The sequence below is a fragment of the Pimephales promelas genome, chromosome 4, assembly GCF_988280905.1.
Source record: "Pimephales promelas chromosome 4, fPimPro1.hap1.1, whole genome shotgun sequence".
NCBI lineage: Eukaryota > Metazoa > Chordata > Actinopteri > Cypriniformes > Leuciscidae > Pimephales > Pimephales promelas.
In genome coordinates, this window is record NC_142772.1 from 18,242,255 (window position 1) to 18,258,439 (window position 16,185).

Here is a 16,185-nt window from a genome sequence, read left to right on the forward strand (position 1 = left end):
AACAACAAGCATGAAATATTAGGGAAAGAATATGGTAAAACGATCAGAAGTGAAGCAACCCCTGTAATGGGAAAAACAGATTTCTGCTGTAGACTCCAGTTGTGACAGCTGATTTCCTCATTACCATTATTCAACATTGAGCAGCACACACTGGACGCCCAACTGGCTTGTGTGTGTTATTGTGGTGGCAAAAATCGAAGGTATTTATTAGAGTGTAGAGGTTGAAGTGGCCCGGTCAGCTTGAATAATGATATGTCCATAACAGTGTATGACAGGCAGAAAAAGGGCATGCAGAGGCTAGGAGACTGTGGGATGACTTTTTTGGTGAACTTTTCTCCAACTGTGTGGCAATTTTCTGATACATTAAACTTGATAATAAATATAACCACAAACATCAATGGTTAAAACTCTCTTAGCATTACAAAACTTGAGTTGCCCCACATGGCAGTTGACCAAATGGTTGATGTACCACTAGTACTTACTGGGTTTCCATCAGGTCCTGGTGGTCCTCGCTCCCCAAAATCTCCCGGAAAGCCCTGAACACACAAATGTGAGAGACAGCAGAGTTTAGCAGTGCAAGACGTGGAAAAAAACGCACTTAGACTCAGGGCAGATACCATTTGTGCATTTCCAGTTTCCAGTTTCCCACATGGTAAACATTGTCCTTTCGCTTTAATCCTGCACAAACCTCTGTAACACCAGAAACATTCCATAATTGAAAAATGAGATCTCAAAAAGCAGCCACAGGAAAGAAGCAATTGGATAGAAAAAGTTCTAACCACCAACACTATTTCATATACAGCCTAGAAAAGGGATATGTCAGTGGCCAGAATTGTTTTACCACTATTTGATTATGTGACAAATTAAAATGAATGTTTTTGTATTATTATTACTGTGGTTAGGTTGGTAAGTTAGGACAAATATCAGATTTTTCTTTTTCGTTTGGCACCAGTCATGCCACCCATATATCAATGATTAATAATAAATACTGACCAGAAATGAATCACTGCTCTATACAGAAAACACTGCTCTGTACAGAATATAGGTAATATTTTATTTATTTTTTTTAAAACAAAAGTAAATAATTATAAATCTATACAGTGTGTGTGCATGTGTGTGTCTCTCCAAACTCATCAGGTGTTTTATGAGAAAACTCAGAGGTGTTATCTTGGCAAAAGGAGATTACAAAAAGTATTTATAAAAGGGTGTCAATAAGTTTTTGGGGGAAAAAGATTTGAAGAGTTCAGATGCAAAAGCCTCTAAGTGCCATTTGAAATTTTCTTCTAGAATTATCATTTTTATCAAGCTTGTATATTTAAGTTCAGTGATTTCACTTAAATGGCAATGATAATTACCTATTAATTGTTATTTAAGTGAAATTACTGAACTTAAATATACAAGTTTGATAAAAATCATCATTAAATAAGAAAATTTCAAATGGCATTTAGAGGCTTTTGCATCTGAACTCTTCATTTATTCCCCCCCACGTTCAATTCTTTAACTTAAATGAAAGGTTAGATTTTTGCACATTTTTAAATGAAAGATCAAAAGGACAGACAATGCAGATTAATTTTTTACAGCCATTTTTGAATATATTTTCCAGGGGTGCCATTAATTCTGACCACAACAGTATTCATATAAGTTAAGACATATATATATATATATATATATATATATATATATATATATATATATATATAATGTATATAAATCATTTATTTTTTCAGTGATATGGGGAAAAACTATCACTCTTTCCACAAACATATTAACTAGTCCAACTGTATCAAACATTGATAATTACATGAAATATATATATATATATATATATATATATATATATACATATAAATCCCAACAGCATATAAAAAAGTACTAATAAAAAAGCATACGGCTGCTGCACTCAATTCTGGTTTGGTGAAAACAGAGCCTGATGTCGAGTCACAGAAACAAGCTCAGTTCTCGTCTTTGTCAGCCCTGCAGGAAATTCCATGGCTGAGAGTTTCCTTGCACTGGCAACAGCCAGGAGAAGCAAGAAGAGGACCGGCAGGGATTCGCTGACAGCACTGTTTCCCCTCTATCTACTGTTACATTATATAAGAGGACAAGAGCTATGACATCGCACTCCACTGTGTGCTAAACGTGTGCTTGTCTGAAAGCCAATGTCAACACTTGCACTGTGTGGAGATCTTTTTTGGTCCTCCAACAAGGCAAACAGTAAGTTACGGCTGAGGGGAATGTGCTGCCTATCAAAATGAACTGCAGAGTTAAAAAAACCCCTGCTTATTAAGAACAGATGGATCTGTGCTTGGCACCACGTTTGTGCTTTGAACTGCATATAATTGGTAGTTGTTTTGGAAAAAAGATGAGCTTGAAATCTTAATGGCTAGTTATTTTGAAAATAAAATATGCAGACCAACACAATTTTGGTAAATAGAGAATGATTATGGGTGTACATATGGTTTTGACCTTTGCTAATAATCTATCTATCTATCTATCTATCTATCTATCTATCTATCTATCTATCTATCTATCTATCTATCTATCTATCTATCTATCTATCTATCTATCTATCTATCTATCTATCTATCTATCTGCCTTTTTATACAGAATAAATGGATCACAAATCAATGAACACAGAGGCAAGTCAATCAGAAGTTGTCAAGAGAGGATGGTGAGAGAAAACTTTACCGGCCTACCCATCTTGCCCTTCTTCCCAGGAACACCAGGTAAACCCTAAGAGGAAAAAGTAGAGAGAGGGAAAGCAAGGAAAGACAGGTAAAAAGAGACAGAAATGACAAAAAACAAACAAACAAAAAAACAACAACAATTAACCCAATCCCAGTGTATGCGACAGACCATGTGAATGCTGAAAGGTCTTTGGTTTCTATTCTTCTGAACACAAAAGGGTCTCTCAGATCTCTATAAACTCTGTCCCCCTGGGCAGGAGACATGATCTGGCTAATCTGCAGCAGGCCATATTCCAGCTCTCGGGGGCTTACATTGCCATTTCCACAAAGTTGGAATTTACCAGCTTGTGGTTACTTAGCAAATATTGTGAGAACTTAGACTAACTACTGTATTGAAGAGGGATCGTTATGTTTTTAGTGGAGCGTGGCCTTTTCACCAGGCTTCCTATTCAAAGCAAGTGTGTTTGATTTACAAGCCACCATTAGAAAGGAATAATGATATATGTATGGCATGTGTAAGTGTGGGGCTTGTTCCAGTAACATTTCCTCTTGGGGCAACTAAAACCAGACAATACATCTCCATCATGCCATAAAATTTTACTTCAATTTTAATGAAAAAGGTTTGTTGATATTCTATATTTGTTTTATTTGTTTGCTGTGTTCAGATGTACTTGTATGCTTATGCTTTGTAAAAACTGTCTGAAAGCGCTATTTAACGTAAACATTTTTGACATGGCTAATCTCAATATGGCGGCGCCCATGAGGGGGTGACCCACCCCATGTAAAACAAACCACCCCAAATAAAACAGATATTTTTCTATAAAATTGTTATGTATGGACTCTTTGTCTGTACATCACTTAAATATTTCTATTCTATTCAACAACAAAAAAATACTTTAGTGCAGAAACAACAGCAACTCACTCTTTCTCCATCAGGTCCAGGGAGACCGAAGACACCTGAGACTCCAATGAAGCCCTAAACCAGGGGAGTGTAAGAAGACAAGAAACAAACAAACAGAGAGACTTTAGAGTGATATGGTCCAAATATCCCTTGCTAAACTGCAGATTGATTAGTGAAGGTCTTTGAGGACAGTGGTCGCTCTGTGAAGATCTAGGCCTTGAGGCAAGTGTATATGCCCATGGACTGCATGGTGCTGGCTTCCACGATGTAGTCCAAGGGCACATACCCTCACACCAGGGATCACGCTTGCCTTCAGCAGGATGGCTAAGGATGGGTCACAAGGTTAATACAAATGAACATACAATTAAATCATGAAGAGAAAAAGACAAAAGAAGCATGAGATGATGCACATTATAAATAATATAATATAATAATAAATAAAACACCACCAAAAATCATTACAAAAATTTTACAATGTTAAAACATTAACCTAAAAATCATGTTTTGTCTTCTTATATAGAGTAAAATATAAATAAACTAACCAACTAACACACAAATAAAATCTTTCTGGCACCAAGGCAGAAAATAAAAACAAATAACAAGAGGGAAAAGACTTCGGATGTACAATGCTGCCATATACTTTACAAGACCAAATTGGTTTTAAAATTTTTGTGGAATTACAATGTAAAACCCATCTGACAAATCCCTTGAACCAGTATACTTTCAGAGCTGATGTTCTGAGGTTTTATAATGAAAACAACCTCCAATAACTGATCCTTAAATGTCTACAACCGTTTCCTTTTCTGGTGCCTTTCCCAGTTTCCAAACTGGAAAACAAGCTCTCAATACCAAATATGTGGAAACCCTTACAAAACTTTCTGTACATAAATGTTCAATTACTTTAAAGCAAATGTATAAGGATGAGCAAACATGGAAAGCAAAACATCTTAACTGTACTCAGTGAATACATGATGATCAATTTATAGCCAACAAAGTTGAAATTATTTCTGATAAAAAACAAAAGCCATCCCATACCCGTGCGCCTTTTGGTCCCATATTTCCTAGAGGCCCTGGTAAACCCTACAAAAACACAAACGATGCAATATGTCATGCCTGCAAATTGGATCAATAATCATGTTGTGCCTACAGAATTGGAATCACAAAATGAAGACTTACATTTTATGGAGGCCCAAACATACATTTATGCTGATGAAATTTTGCAAATATGATCTAGTGCTCTAGTCTAACTTGGCCAAGTGAAAGATCTACTTATTTTTTTGGTAACACTTTAGTTTAGTGTCCAATTCTCATTATTAACAACAGGTGAAACTCGGAAAATTAGAATATGCAAAAGTTATATTATTTGAAAGGTGAAACGTCTCGGTTATGTATGGAAACCTTCGTAACCTGAGGAGGGAACAGAGACATCTCGTCGGAGGAGTTTCCAACTAATTGGGATCATGCTAGGCAGGTATAAAGTGGAAGCAAGCACACACACATATGCTTTACGCTGAGGAGCCGTAAGGTATCCAGCCCGCTGAGGATCCGTACGGGGAACGAGGATTACCATACGTAACTGAGACATTCCCTTTCTTTCTCCTACCTCTAGTCAGAGGAGTTTCCAACGAATTGGGATCCCTAATAACACGCCATTGGTGCTGGCCCCTTCCAGCGCCCAGCTTAGCTTCCCGCCAAAGCAGTTTCTTAGTTTTCTTTACGGCGGGAGCTAGCTAGGAAGAATCACACTGCTGTTCTGGAAAACCCGCTCAGTGGATTTTGCATAACTTTTTTTGTCAAAAAGACGCACTTATCCGGCCCATGGGGCAGGAATGGCATAGCAAACCAACATGACCTAGTTCCTCGCACTACTGACCGTAGTGAGTACACAGGAGGAAACAGGTTCAATACAAAGAGTATAGTATCTAGAGAACGTGTTAGGTGTTCACTACCTGATCTACAAACGGAGTGGTATGGACCTTGGGCACATATCCGAACCAGGGTCTCAGAACAATGTGAGAAAGACCCAGTCCGAACTGCAGGCACGATTCGGTAATGGCTAAAAAGGGGGCCTCTAGAGTGCTCTGTGCACTTGAGTTAAATCCCAAGAGGGTACGGGGAGCAGATCACGAGGCGGATTTAGCCTCCTAGCACCCTAAGGAATCTGATGACCAGGTCGTGCTTTCCTAATGACTTACCTTCTACTGCATCGTGATCTGAGTGGCTATTGCGGCAACATGCACTTTGAGGGAGGAGGGAGACAGCCTTAGCTCCAACCTATCTTGCAGGAAAGACAGCATGACTCTGATCGGGCAAGTTTGGGGGTCTTCTCGGGGGGAAGAACACCAATCGACGAACAGGTACCACTTCAACGGATGGAGGCACCTCGTAGAGAGGACTCTACTGGAAGTCATGGTGTTTACCACAGCCTGTGGTAGGCCACCTAGAACCTCCACGTCCCGTCCAGGGACCAGACATGGAGTCCCCAGAGGTCTGGACACGGGTGCCATAGAGTGCCCCGTCTCTAAAAAAGCAGGTTTTGGTAACCAGGTCTGGTTAGGCCAGTACGGGGAAAATAGCAAGACCTGCTCTTCGTCCTCCCTGACTTAGCACAGTGTCTGTGTCTGTGTGAGAAGGCTCACTGGGTGAAATGCATATTTGCGAAGGCCCGTGAGTCAGCTGTGCACCAGTGCATCCGTACCGAGGGACCATCCGGTCAGGGAATACAACAACTGGCAATGGGTTGTGTCCGGAGAGGCAAACAGATCTGAGCGCAACGGTCGCAGTGCTATCAGTACGGATTAGTACATGCTTGTGCAGAAGCTTTCACCATTGAGGCGGCACAAGGTCAAGTTTACTACTTACTACCAAGTTTACAACTCTAGGAAGTTGATGTGCTAATGCAGCTGAGGCCCCCGCCACAGGCGTGAAATTGCATGCCCGTTGTTTGTGCCCCACCCCCATCCATTGGCAGAGGCATCTGTGAAAACCACAGCATGCCTGGACACCTGCACTATGGGCACTCTGCCCTGTAGAAAAGCAGGGTCCGACCAAGGACAGAAGGTTTGGCGACAGTGCGGGGTAGTGTTGACCCGGAACGTCCTGCTCTCTCATGCCCATCTTGGGACTAGCCAGGCTTCGAGAGACCTTACTAACGAGCTGAACCGGACAACCGGCGTACCTCCGGAGGGGCAGCGAGGTGGAAGGCAGGGACTGGACTCTGGAGGCATTGCTGTGGCCAAGAAAAGGGTCTGGGTGTGTGGGGCAACACCTTCCTGCTTCCACTGGGGGGCAGGCAGCAGGGAAGGCCCATCTTTCTCTGAGGAATTCGGTTGCTGGCTGTCCCGAGGTGAAGGAAGGAGGAGAAACGAGGATTGAGGCCCAAGATTTCCAAGCCTCCTTGCCAAGCAGGAGACCTCGTCTGACCGAGGGTCAGTGCTGTGACTTAAACCATTTTCTCGGTCAGTCACAATGCACAGCTCAACGCTGACTCATAACTACCCTTGTGTACAGCTTGTTTTGGCCCCACACAGACCTGTAGGGGGGAAGAGGTGGTCTGCCATTCGCAAAGCCACCCCACCACCAAGGGTAGTGAGAAAAGGAAAAAAAACTTTCTCAGCATGTTTTGCTTTCCACATTGGCACCAATATGCTTCCATACTGCAAGTTTTTTCACACACATCCAGGCAGGCACAGGGGCGGGGCGAGCCGATTACTCAAGACTAGCCTGGGAAGTGTGGCTGTCAAGTCTGAATCTGATTCAGCATGAGTACACACACCATTACAGTGGGAACTAAGCATCATCATTTCAAGAGTGTAACAGCCCTCTCTCTGATACAGCGATCGACATCTGATCCTCCCCTGGATCTCCGAATTCCCTGAAATAGCTGGTCCCTCATGAGAAGGACCAGAAATTCCACCCGAAAGCTGCCAGGAATGCAAAACAGTGAACGTGGCCATAACCTTGATGGCACATGGCACGCTGAGCGCTCAACCCCTTGTGAGAAAGGCAAGACAAACAATGTGGTCATGCTGTCATAAGATGTCATAAGATAGCATAAACCACGTACAAACACAGTCTCAGCATGATTGCGATGAGCTAAAGGAGTGAAGGGTCCGAGGAGGTGGTCTCATCAGAGAACGCTTACTGTAATCCTCAGATCACCAATGCTATTAACCAAAGTAGCCCTTTTCCGTTGGCCACCAGAAGAGGAACTAGATCGGGGAATAGACAAAGGGATTCCACCTTGTTTGAGGCACTTGAGTCCCGACTGAGTATCTAGCACGCCGAATCACGTGCGCTAGGTTGCTGTGACAACCCGAGCAGTCAGCCAGCAGCTTTACGGCAGCTCGACTGTGCACACTCAACCAAATACCAGCTGTGACAACAGCTCTTTGAAAAAAGGCAGATCGCGTGAAGCAGCAGCTGGTACCCGAGAGGCCGTGAAGATCGATTAAGTGCCGTCACACCAACACAGAGCGGTATCAGAGAAAACAGCAGACTCATTGAGTCTGTTAATATACCAATGCAATATACCAGAGAAGTTAATATACCAATCTTGAAGCTCATCCACTCAGAGGACACAACCGGTTGGCTCCGAAGCAAAAAGCATTCGTGTATGTGCTCACTTCCGCTTTATACCAGCACTGACAGGCGGGACGCAGAATACAACTCCTGCATGCCAACAGTCATTGGCTCGTTTTAATTCGATAAAAGGCAATTAGTCTCCCTAGCATGATCCCAATTCGTTGGAAACTTGTCCAAGAAGACATAGGATTTCCTGAACGAAAGGGAACTAATATATTATATAAACTCATTACATCCAAAGTGAGATATTTCAAGCCTTTATTTGTTATATAATATATAACAAATATAATATATTAGTTTGACCTTTTAAGTTGAATTACTGAAATAAATTGAACTATAAGTTGAACTTTTGCACGATATTCAATTGTTTCACCTGCATAGTTGCTTATTAGCATGCATATTACTAGGATATTGGCTGTTAATTAGTACTTATAAATCACATATTAATGCCTTATTCTACATGACCATCTCTTAATCCTACCTAAATGAACAACTTCCTTATTAAATAAGCAGTAATTAGGAGTTTATTGAGGTAAACTCATAGTTAATCCTAAATTAATTGTGGGAATTGGACCCTAATCTAAACTGTGACCATTTTTTCTCCTATTTACACAGCCATGACTAACACATTTTTTATGCACACACACACACACACACAAAATTTTCAACAGTGTCTCTCAGAGATCACTTACTGCACCTTTAAAGAAACATAAAAGAGTTATGTCAGCTGAAAACCTAATTTCCAGTAGGATTTTCTAGAACATGCCTAATGGTAAAGGTAAGACTAGAAGCTTCCAGAAACAATTATTAGGTTGTTATAGCTGTTGTTGCTTCCCAGAAGAAGTAAATCTGGTAGTTCACAAAGAAAAGCTGGGGCCGATCTAATAATTTCTACCAATCACATTTAAGCTCAGCAGTGTGAGACAATTTATCAAAAAGGGGAGGATTATCTTTTGCAAATTACTTTATCAGGTATCATTCATGCCTTTGGCACCCGAAAAATTGTACTGCTAGCACATTAAGGTCAAAATATAAAATCCATTTTCATTGCCTCTTAATTCCAAAAACAATTCTTATTTCTCAAATATTATGTCAAAACAAGTGGTGATATTGGCAGAGCAAGCTCTTTTAGTCTCCAATACAAGCCCTGACACTTTGCTACTAGTCTCATTATACTCGTATTCTGTGAGTACTGTGCAAGCCAGCAGCACAACAGAAGATTTACTGCACCTGCCTGCCAGGATAACCTTTGGCACCCGGGCTTCCATCTGGTCCTCTTTCTCCCTGCGGAGAGAGAGAATAAAAAGTATAAAGAGGAAAAAATCCATTACTATAAATATGTCATTAGCATTGGAAGTTCTTCTTGTAGAGAGCCATAACAAACAAAAAGAAAGATAAAAAGCATAATGGAGAGAGAGAGAGAGAGAGAGAGAGGGAGGGAGAGAGAGAGCGAGAGAGAGAGAGAGAGAGAGAAGCATTTCTATTAAAACAACATGTTATTCTTATGCATGTCTGTAAATAGTTTCAGTCTTTTTTTAAGTCTTTTTTCAAAATGACAAATACTGAATACAAAGATGTGTGGCCCACCACAGAAGTATGAGATTATGAAACAATAACAAAAGCGTTTTAATCATTATACTACTACAACGCAACAACTCTAAATTACAGCAATTCAGCTGCCAAAACTCAACTTAAAAAAAAAAGTCTATTTGAAGAGTTCAGATGCAAAAGCCTCTAAATGCCATTTGAAATTTTCTTCTTTAATGATGATTTTTATCAAACTTGTATATTTAAGTTCAGTAATTTCACTTAAATGGCAATGATAATTACCTATTAATTGTTATTTAAGTGAAATTACTGAACTTAAATATACAAGTTTGATAAAAATCATCATTAAAGATGAAAATTTCAAATGGCATTTAGAGGCTTTTGCATCTGAACTCTTCATTTAGTTTTCTGTGTCCACTACTGCTTAGTGTGTAATTTATGTATGCTAGTGGATGCTTTGGGGTAAATCTCAATTGAGCAGTAAAGTAAGAATGTCCTAATTAGATGTGTAAAATGATATATTGTTACATGTAGATTTTAATAAGAATACCAATTTAATGTGTTAATGGGCTATATGCACGCATATGTTCCGCATTTGACGCAAGGATGCTCGTCCATTTCCGGTTGTGGAGATTTAAGCGGAGGAGAAAAGAGGAAAACGGGATTATGGCAGAGTCTTCAAAATGTACTGTCCTCCCGTCTTTGAAACGAAACGTACATACGTTTAGATGTAATTTTATATATAGTTATGTTTATTTAATACAATTTTAAAAAGAAGCATAAACACAACGAGGGGTGTCTGTTTTTTCTGTTTTTGTGACTAACGTTTCTTTATCATAACCATGGAGTATAAAATTCAATATAAATTCTCAGTATTGCATTGGACTCTACGATCGGCGGAAGTTATCGAGCCCATTTAGTGACAAAATAATGTGACCAAAAATAATGCATTTATACATTTGTGTGATTCTGCCCTATTTACAGTATATCCAGTAACCTGGGTTCCCTTTCAAGAGAACTCACGCTGCATCGAGTATCGACACTTTGGGGAATGCCTTCAATGTGACGCATCTGAAGCCTATATGGAACTAGTCCAAACTTGATTGGTGTTGCGTGATAAAGTCACCCGTGACGTCACATGTAAAGGTGAAGCGGAAGCTATAAAATGTCAGCTTTCTGTTCTTCAGCAAGCGTTCTATGTGACTGTGTGTCTTATTTGGTGTTGTTTGCACGTTACGCTTAAATATTAAAGGGGCACTTGGCAACTCTAGTCACTTCTTCGCTGATTTCCACTTTTGTTGTCGCATGTGTTCTCATCAGCGCCCCCTATAGCTGTGCGGTGTATATTTCACAACACTGTCTCACTTGCCACAACTCACTTGCCTTCCTCAAGCTTTCTACCGCTGCTCATGTGCTTCTGTTATTATCGGAGCCGGCCAACTCTATTGTGTGGAGCTATGTCTACGAAGTGGGTAAAACATCATACACAGTGTCATAGAATTAAGTCGAATTGCCATAATGGTGCATGCACAGGCAGCACTCAAGGGCTCAAACGCTCCGTTCCTGCCTGTGCCTGTTCTATAAAGCAGGCCAGGCACACGCTCCCTGGGGATGCATTCTTGGGCATCGCAAAGGGATCTGGTTGGGGATGTTTAGACGGCTTCGTCCCTTTCCCAACATTCATCGACCAGTTCCCACAGTCCCGCTCACGGTTCGGGAGCCCGTCCTGCGGTTTCTTCTGCCCGTGAAGAGGACCAAATGCTCGATCTGCCTCTGAGGATACGGATATTTTGAGCATTTTTGCAGGGGAATGTGAGGATCTGCCACTCCATTCTCCTGCATCTGAGGAGCTGATGGAGGTTGTGACAAGAGCTGTGGCCAAATTAAATTTAAATTTGGCCACCAGAAAAGCAGGAAGCGACAGTAAAAAGCAAACTCGATGAGCGGTCACAGCCTTCGTGCCGGAGCCTCCTATTTTTCTACGATCTCCACACCGAGGTGTGGAGATCGTGGGATAAGCCCTTCTTCTCTCGAATTTACAGCCCCAATGTACATGTTTATTCATCCGGGGTCCAGAGAGATGGGCTATGGGATGATGCCATGGGTTGAAGAGACATTCGCATCTCATCTCTCGCCAGAGGCTGCATCGTCCCTGAGAGCACCAGAGTTTCCCTTCAAGCTCTCAACGATATTCAGGAGATGCTTCGAGCGGTTGTCTCTCCGTTGTCTCTCCACTTGTCTCACTGTGCTACCAAGGAGACAGCCCATGCAATCAGCCGTTCCATGGCAGCTTTGGTAGCAATGGAGAGACATTTGTGGCTGAATTTGCCGGGTGTCGGGGACCAGGAGAGGGCCTTCCTCCTCAATGCCCCGATTTAGTCTTCTGACCTCTTCGGCGACGCAGTCACCACTGTCGTCAAGAGCTTTCAGGACACGAAACAATAGTCAGCCGCATTGAAACAGCTCATCCCCCGCCGTCGTCCCAAGTCGGCTGTTGTCAGCTCCTCACACCTGCAAAAGCAGAGAGAGTGTGTTGCTTCTCGTGCTCCCACGAAAAAGGCCTGGAGCCAGAGGCAACACTCTCAGGCGAAGTCTTCTCAGCCAAGGGTAGATGTGAGGACTGTCATCCAGGCAAGAAAGACTTTGACGAAGTTGTCCTGACGTGTTGTGCAGGCTTCTGAGGGCATCCCCCCCCCCCATGATCTAGTTTTAAAAACTCGCTCCTTCGAGGAGCCCTCAAGAAATCGATGTTTGAGGATGCATTGGTTTCCAGTGAATGCATATCACAGTATCTGACGGTAAATTTGCTGGCCCTGTCGAGTTTGCTTCCTCTCACAAGGCCTGCAGAAAAAATATTTCGGTTAAGAACTTAACTGCTTCAGGTCACCGAGGTTTTAAATATAACACCAGAGGTCTGTCTCGAGAGACTGATTCCCCTAGTAGATTATTTAGACACCTGGAAGGGTCTTCAAAATATATATCTCAGTGCGTCCTGCGTATAATAGAAAAGGGGTATAGAATTCAGTTCGAGTATTGCTCCCCAAGATTCAGTGGGGTCATGTACACACTGGTCAGCTCCGAGCAGGGTCATGTCATGGAACAGGACGTCCATTCCCTCTTAGCGAAGTAGGCCATAGAGCAAGTTCCTCCTCAAGAGCAGGAAACCGAGTTCTACAGCCGGTACTTCACAGTTCCCAAAAGGATGGCGGTTTACGTCCCATATTAGATTTCAGGGTATTGAACCGATCTCTGAGGAGATACAGATTAAAAATGGTGACCATACCTATTTATCGTGATTCAAATCAGGTCAGAGGACTGGTTTGTCACGATAGATCTAAAGGATGCTTACTTCCATATTTCCATCCTTCCTCAACACAGGAAGTTTCTAAGGTTTGCTTTTGGGGGAGGCTTACCATTAATCTTTCATTCGGTCTAGCACTGTCATCTTGCACCTTCACAAAATGTATGGATGCTGCTCTTGCTCCTCTCAGACTTCAAGGCATTCGCATCCTCAATTACATCGACTACTGGCTCATTCTAGCAGAGTCGGAGGTGATGGCAGTTCAACATCGAGATGTTCTGCACTAAGGTACTTGGGACTCAGGGCCCTATTTTACGATCTGAAACACAAGTATCAAGCGCGAAGCGCAAGTAACTTTGGGGGTGGGTCTTCGGCACTGTTGCTATTTTACTGGGGGGATAAATGACTCTTGCGCCTGACGCAAATCTAAAAGGGGTTGGTATGAAGTAGCTTAATTATTCATAGGTGTGGTTTGGGCTTAACGGGAAACAAACCAATAAGAGCCTCATATCACATTCCCTTTAAAAGCATGATGAACGAGGTGCGTTTGTTCCATGGCGCAATTCTATTATAAAGGTGCATTTACCAGGCGCGCTTCACAACCGGTGATCAATTGATGTTCTCGTCAGGGCCGTATAAGAAAGAGAAGTGACATTGGGGATGGGACAAACCCACCCAAATTAGCTTTGGTTAAACATGCATATAATAATTTGGGTAAATGTGTAAGCTTAATGCCTATTTTTCCCATCGTCATGGACACAACAATGATTTTTCCTCGTTTAAATATTTTTTTCTTACAATAATGTATAATTTGCAAAAAGTAAAATGCATCTATGTAGATGAGAGAAAAATCTACAGTGTATGTGTGTTGTTCACACTCTGTATTATGGCCTAGTATGTGCGCTTAAAATAGCATCTGAATGTACGCGCAACGCGCCACTGACTTTAGACAAAAAAATTTCTGGTCATTGGCGCAATTGTTTTTGGAACTGCAAAATATCACATATTTTGCATCAAATATCAAATATCAATATTAAATATCAGGGAATGTTTGCACCGGAACACGTCTCCTTTTTGCGCCGACCCGCCCAGGGAGCACAAGTTCGTTTCCTAGTTTACGTGAGTCTCTGTTCTCTCGTCTTGAGTATGCCAGATTGCTTCAGTGGGCATTTCGTTCCCCAAAGTGTCGATTCTCGACACAACGTGAATTCCCTCGAAAGGGAACGTCTCTGGTTACGTCTGTAACTCTCGCTCCCTGTTGCTGTGTCCCTCAGCCACACTTTTTGCACTCCTGAGAACGCCCTGCTTCGACCAATTGAAAAACGCTGTTATGTTCCGGTGTCCTTTTAAAGCTTCCGCTTCACTGTCACATCCAATGTCATGGGTGACGTCATCATACAACACCAATCAAAGTTGGACTAGTTCCATACAGGCTTCAGACACATCACGCTGAAGGCGTTTACCAAAGTGTCGATTGTCTACGCAGCGTCAACCCGAGACAGCTGTATTACAGAAACATCACATCTTAAGTCATAAAAGTTTGAGAAAATCTGAGAACTTGAAAGTGTGACCATCACCGGATGTGACAAAATTATGTGAATGAAATACAGGAATAATGAAAATTAAAAAAATATATATATTTTGCCAGCTAACAAACTCGCAAACTTGAACCAGATGCAAAATTTACATAGGGAAATTTATTTGCCACCAAAATGTCATTAGACAAAATACTTTGTCATGTTGATTCCCTTTGAAATGTATGAATTTGGGCTGTGAAAGTTTGCAGAGGTATGGAAAATGTGACTGCACCATTCTGATTTTTCTGTAATATGGCCCATGGAGTATATTTTGGTAATAAATGTAAAAGTCATAGTTGTTAATTCCTCTAATTCTCCTCTTGTGGAAAGTAAAAAAAAAAAAAATGGTGTGAATGGGAACTCACTTGATCTCCGGGGTGACCAGAGGGACCAGGATGGCCTTTCTGTCCCTAAGCAGAGAAAAAGAGAGAATGAGTGTTGCGAAAGCATATGATGATCGCTCCAATTTGTAGCTGGAGGTCAAACAAGAGGAGGTAAATTACAGCAAGGATAATGTGCCTTTAAGGGAGTCACTTCTCAAACATGTGCTTAATCATATCCTGGGGGGTTTCCACATAAAGAGGCAGCAGAAAATGTATCATGATCTCTGAACTTTAGTCATTCTAAAGGAAGTAAATCATTTTCCGCAAACTGCTATTAAATGATCATATGCTGACAGTTCTTTCTCATTACACAAGCAATTTCATTCTTTTTGGACATGATGTGATGAAAATTTGTCTTTGCATTAGATTTGTTAGCCAATGAGCTCAATCACAACAACAAAGTGGAACCATGTACAATGCCAGCGATTAACAAATGTTCCCAGGATGGAAAAGTAATAAATGTAGGGAAACTTAGCAGGTCTCAAAGCGCCCATCAACAGATTCTACACCAACAGTAAACCACTTCCAAACCAATAACAATTCATCTGAGCAGATGGTTAAACTGTCTAGGGACAGACCAATTAACTCTCATATCAGCCCATAATGGGTTGAAACCAGCGTTTTATGATTATTTGGTAGAAACACCTCTCCAGGTATTATTTTTATGAGATTTTACCTCATTAATGAACTATGTACTGCAACTGCTTCATTACAAATGTCTTGAAAGCGAAAAAGAAAACGCTGTGCAAATGGTGTCACTAGGGACGTCATGAACTTACGTTTATTTATTTCAATTTTTGAGGGGGCACCACAGCCATTGTGGTCAAAACAATTGAAACCAAGACATTTCATAGAAAATTGAATATTGACTGTATTTAGGTTTGTAAAGAATGGTGAGTAGGTGAACAAAGACTTATCACTATTGAACCATAACTTTCAGAAGAACAATAACCAAATATTACCTCTAAAACAAATAAAAATCAACCTATGGAGCTCGTCAAAAGGACCAGTGGTTTAATGCAAGAGAAACATTCATGAAACTCAATCTTCAAAGTGCAGAGGTACCACTTCAACTTCTCCTTCTATGAAAATTTATAGGGACTGTAAATGTAATGAAGACATCATCGACACCTTCACAGTGAGTGAAAAGTCATGTGGTGTTACAGTATGTCTCTTGGCTAGACAATTTGGAATCACAATAACA

General features: G+C 41.3%; 1 protein-coding gene across 3 annotated transcripts in view; it reads right to left on the bottom strand.

The window, feature by feature from the left end:
• Positions 1 to 16,185, bottom strand: part of col27a1b (collagen, type XXVII, alpha 1b) — a 140,308-nt gene that overhangs the window by 76,671 nt on the left and 47,452 nt on the right. For all 3 annotated transcript variants that reach the window (XM_039662061.2, XM_039662060.2, XM_039662063.2), the window contains exons 8-13: positions 14,964 to 15,008; positions 9,403 to 9,456; positions 4,624 to 4,668; positions 3,610 to 3,663; positions 2,689 to 2,733; positions 483 to 536 (exon numbers count right to left, since the gene is read on the bottom strand). In XM_039662061.2, the coding sequence (XP_039517995.2) occupies positions 483 to 536; positions 2,689 to 2,733; positions 3,610 to 3,663; positions 4,624 to 4,668; positions 9,403 to 9,456; positions 14,964 to 15,008 (297 nt within the window). The remainder of the gene's footprint in view (positions 1 to 482; positions 537 to 2,688; positions 2,734 to 3,609; positions 3,664 to 4,623; positions 4,669 to 9,402; positions 9,457 to 14,963; positions 15,009 to 16,185) is intronic.